This window comes from Rosa chinensis, chromosome 6 (genome assembly GCF_002994745.2).
Source record: "Rosa chinensis cultivar Old Blush chromosome 6, RchiOBHm-V2, whole genome shotgun sequence".
NCBI lineage: Eukaryota > Viridiplantae > Streptophyta > Magnoliopsida > Rosales > Rosaceae > Rosa > Rosa chinensis.
Window position 1 is genome coordinate 40326370 of NC_037093.1, and position 4696 is coordinate 40331065.

At 39.2% G+C, this 4696-nt stretch overlaps 1 protein-coding gene across 1 annotated transcript; it reads right to left on the reverse strand.

Moving 5' to 3' along the window:
• Window positions 1-254: 254 nt before the first annotated feature.
• Window positions 255-4245, reverse strand: LOC112172812 (S-adenosyl-L-methionine-dependent uroporphyrinogen III methyltransferase, chloroplastic). Its single transcript, XM_024310298.2, has 5 exons — window positions 3524-4245; window positions 3166-3243; window positions 3002-3071; window positions 1880-2157; window positions 255-1004 (listed from the first exon to the last, which is right to left on the reverse strand). The coding sequence occupies exons 1-5, from the start codon at window positions 4064-4066 to the stop codon at window positions 855-857; spliced, it is 1119 nt and encodes a 372-aa protein (XP_024166066.1). The 5' UTR covers window positions 4067-4245; the 3' UTR covers window positions 255-854.
• Between the last annotated feature and the right edge of the window lie 451 nt (window positions 4246-4696).

The window sequence follows — 4696 nt, forward strand, 5'->3', positions numbered from 1 at the left end:
GCTTTATATGGACGGACTTGGATCCTTTGATTTTTAATAAAGCCCGGCCCGACCCGGCCCGCAATTATTTAAAAATATAGCAAGGCCCGGCCCGTTGACGACCCCTAATGAAAACCTGCAGACAGTTTCGTCATTCAGAATTAGCTGACCAAAGAAACTTCAAAATGACAAAAGCTGCTGCAGCTAACCCTAGTTAATTTAAGAACATGACCATTTTTTATTTATAACTGATTACCAACTGTAGGCTTCATCAATATGAAACTCGTTTGCAGTGCGTCGTTTATAGTTTTATGTATGGTTCCAAATTCACAAAGAAATCTATTGATGATCGTGATATGAAATGGAAACACAAGACTTGCAACGAAATCTGATCACAACATCAAATCATTGAAAGAACTTGCAAAAATTTTCGTAGACGAACATGACTCAATCAAGGCTCCTATTACACAATGTCCTGTTCCCACCTAAGAACCCCTCATGCTAATACCGAGGTTTCGATTGAAACAACATCAGAACAAAAGGCTCGTTTTTCTGTCTGCCAGTGAACAAAAATCCAGCTCCCTCTTCGACTTCAGTGCATGAAATTCTTTCTTTCCCACACAAGGAAGCATCGAACAATGTTCTAGCACAACCCAGCAGTGTGTGTAAACAATTAGCTCCTTGAAACAGTATCTGCCTCCAAAAAAGAAGCAGCTAACTCACCTTGATCTTAAGCAAGATCATCCTCCACCATTCAAAGTGATTTGAAATTGAGCTGGAAGTCCAAATTACGAAAATTTTGAGCAGTGAGCCAAAGTTTTGAAGTCAAGGTGGATGTGGATGGTGAAGGTACTTATCGCATTACTCAATTGTGTCTATATGGCTCCAGCAAGAGAGGTCACTTCATTCAAATTATGTGGCCACAATGGTGAAAGTGCAACTACTTTCCCAATGACGATGAGTGTTGGTGATACTAACTCTGCTGATGTAATTTCATTGGCAAGATCCTTCAGTTCTGCAAAGACCTGTATGCATGCAAAGTCAACAATATAAATCAGTTAGGTTGACTGCAAATGAAAACTGGAAATGAGCAAGCTGATTATGAGTATGCAAAGGCATCCAATTGATCTGGCTAATTCTGTTGACTGTAAGCTAAGGACAGATTCCCCTGGGAGGATTATGAGAATATAATAACCACCCCATTCAGGTTTTTAGTCGAGAACTTCTACAAAGTTAATTTATTGTGACTGGTGCAATGGGATATATATAGATGAATTAGCAGCTGCATATCTAAAACAAATCAAAGAATATGGTATAAGTGAATAACCATTGATTTGCATAGATTTTTTTCTTTCACCAATGAATTTGATACACAATTGGTTAACTGCATCAAAGCGTGCAAATCTTTTACTAATTTTTTACAGATACTATTATTTTTTCCTGAAAATGCTCACTTTCACGAATCAAACCTCAAATCCATGACACACTTAAATCCTGGAGCAATTAGTTGTTGCAGAAGACAATTGCCCAAATCTACAACAAAAGATAAGAGAATGGATGGCAAACAACCTTTCCAATAAAAGCATCATGTATTGTTACACAGTTTAAGATAAATGTCTGAGCAAAAATACTTAATTTGACTTAGGTAAAGATGCTTGCTAAACTTCTCCGCATTGTTGAATGACACAGTCACTGTCCATGACAGTCCTATCCTATTTGCCAGAGATGATATGTATAAGTGCTGAGGGTATTTAAATATTTCCTACATGCAATACACAAAACAGAGTTCTCCCAGGCCATCAGTTTAAAAATTAACGAGAGGTCTTAAGAACAACTATGATTAGGTAAAGAGATGGACACAGTTCGAATGCAACAGTCTCCAACTGAAAGAACATCTCACCATGCGCTGTTGAGGTGTGGTCCCTCGCTCAATTGCAACAGCTGGTGTTGATGGTAGCAGACCATGATGGACCAACTTTTGAGCAAGAGAAGGGAGAGTCGACAAGCCCATGTATACCACCAAGGTCGAATCAGGGTCAGCTGCATTCTCTGTCAAAAAAAGAGGATCTGTTCCTCCCTTCCTGGAGTGCCCGGTTAGAAATCTTATGCTATTTGCAACACCTCTATGAGTTAATGGGATCCCAAACTCTGCTGCTATCCCAGAAGCAGCAGTGATACCTGGAAAGTAATAAAAGATTTTGATCATATAGACAAGTCTCCATCAGCCAATCTTTTTCACTGTCTGAAAAAAGCTTCACCGTTCAGAAAATCATTTCAAAGCCAAAGAAGGATGCACAATTTGCTAAATCAGAAAATAACTGATGAAAACTCCCTTAGTTTTTCCTCAATGGAAAGTAATCCCACATGAGAACTGTATTACCTTGCCATTTTATTTTGTTTATCTGTTTATTTTCTTTCACTAGTGTTCCCTGCCCCTGCTTTGGAACTTAAGGGCTTTCAGTATTTAGGAATTAAGAAAAGACTCATACCAATCCCAGGTACCTTCTTTCTATATGGCAGAGGCTAGGATTTTCACCCCTTTTTAATAGAAAACTTATATGAAAACAGGAAGTATTATCAAAGCCAGCAGTCCACAGAATATGAAAACTCTACAACTCTTTACGATTAACAAGTTACGTAAAACATGATAATCAACAAACATCATCAACCAAAAATTACACAAAACAAGACCACCAAACTGCAAACAAACATAAAGCTAAGAAAAGCCAGTAGACAATGAGGACAAATTAAAATTGAATCAAAACAGCAGACTGTTAAGGAACCACTTGAAGGGGAAAAAAAAGTCTCGCTTAGATATCAATTGCCACTGCTGACAATGTTGGATATTCTGAACAATATAATTAAATTTTTATTGATGTTTCTTCGGTTAGATATTGACCATACTCACTTTGAAAGAAATAGGTAACTAATGGAGCCACCTAAGTTCATGAGACATTCAAATATTTTCATAAGAAGACTCAACTAAATAACAGAATTTACTAATACTGATTCATTATTGTACCAGGTATAACTTGCACTTGAATTCCTTGCTGTTGCAAAAAATCCATCTCCTCTCCACCCCTTCCAAACACCTAAAAGAAAAACAAAATGCTTCATTATAAATGTAACAAATTCGATATGTAAGGAATCACCATAACTTTTTGAAGATAAAGTCTAAGAACTCACCAGTGGATCCCCTCCTTTTAATCTCACAACAGTAGCTCCGGCTTCAGCAAAACTCAGTAGCAATTCATGTATCTCCTCCTGAAATGCGAACAAAAGGATCCAATTACTTAACGGTTCCACAAAAGCCAAATTCATTAACCTTAACAATCATGATCACAAAATAAAATGCTTTGACTAGAACTCCAATGCAATTCATAAGACTTTACAATCATTACCACAAACCCAAATGCCCGTTTCACCTAGTTACACAAAGATTTAAAATTTACAGTTAGGGAATGCACCCAATTAGAAATCAAAGCAAAATTTGGTTTTGGTTTTGGCTAAGTAGAAGATATGGTAATAAAGATTAGAGCTTGACCTGGGTTCTGCTATGGTACCCAGCAGTCTTGCCCACATAGACAAGTCTAGCATCAGAGGCAACAAAATCCAACACATCATTGGACACCAACCTATCATACAACAATAAATCAGCACTCTGAATAACTCTGACAGCCTTCAATGTCAGGAGTTCAGGGTCCCCAGGGCCAGTGCCCACCAAGAAGACATTGCCAGGCCCACACTTGCCTCCACCACACCCTCCTTCCCTCTCTCTCTTCTCTCGCAGCACCTGAAGCAGCTTTCTCAGCTCTGGTAGCTGCAAAGCAATGTCATTCTGCCTTGTGAAATCAGAATCAGAATCAGGAGGGAGAGAGATTAGAGTGGGTTGCTCCAATTGGTTATTGTATAGCCACCGGTCTCTCTGGTACCTCTCAATTGAATGCTTCTCTGTAAAAGGAGAAGTGTAAGAAGGGGAGTTGAAGTGTAGAGAGCAAATGGGTTCAGGGTTTAAGCGGTTGGGTTTTCTGAAATGGGTGGAAGACAAAGAGGAAGACAGAGATTGAAGCTTACTCACAAGAGCCATGATTCAGACTGGAATGGAGGAGAAATTAGTGTTTGTGTTTATGTTGCGAATATAGCATTGAGGTTGGGAAGAGCATTGGAGTTGTGTAGGAGTAAGGGCACATGTGAGACTCCTGAGAGACGACAAGGCCAAATTTGTTTTGCCTTTGAGGTTTTGGGAGGGGCACTTTTCCCTGTTGCTGCTGTATTGAGCCGTCTTTGCTCACATATACATTATTCCTCGTCCCCTACTATTGTTTCTTTTTTTTTTTTTTTGGGTACGTACAAACTATTGTTTCTTTTTATTATAGCCTTTCCCCAGCCACGGGCTAACTGACCTTTTTATTATTTTTTGGTACATAAAATGGTGGCCGAGTGAGCTAACACTTCAGGCCGAGAGCAACTTGGATATATTCCCTTTTCAAGAGATGTTTTTCACAAGTTGGGGCGAACCAGAGACCTTCTATTACCAGAAGAAGCTCTGCACTGTCTGCCCCACTCGCAGCCTAGCATGTTTCCACTGGATCAGCTTTATTAAAAATGTCAACCCCCAAGAAAGCCGATCCTAGGAACCAAAAGGCAACAGGACAACCAAACCTTGTCTGGCAGCAACCCATAATCGGAGTGGCAAAAATAAAAGCTGACGACAACT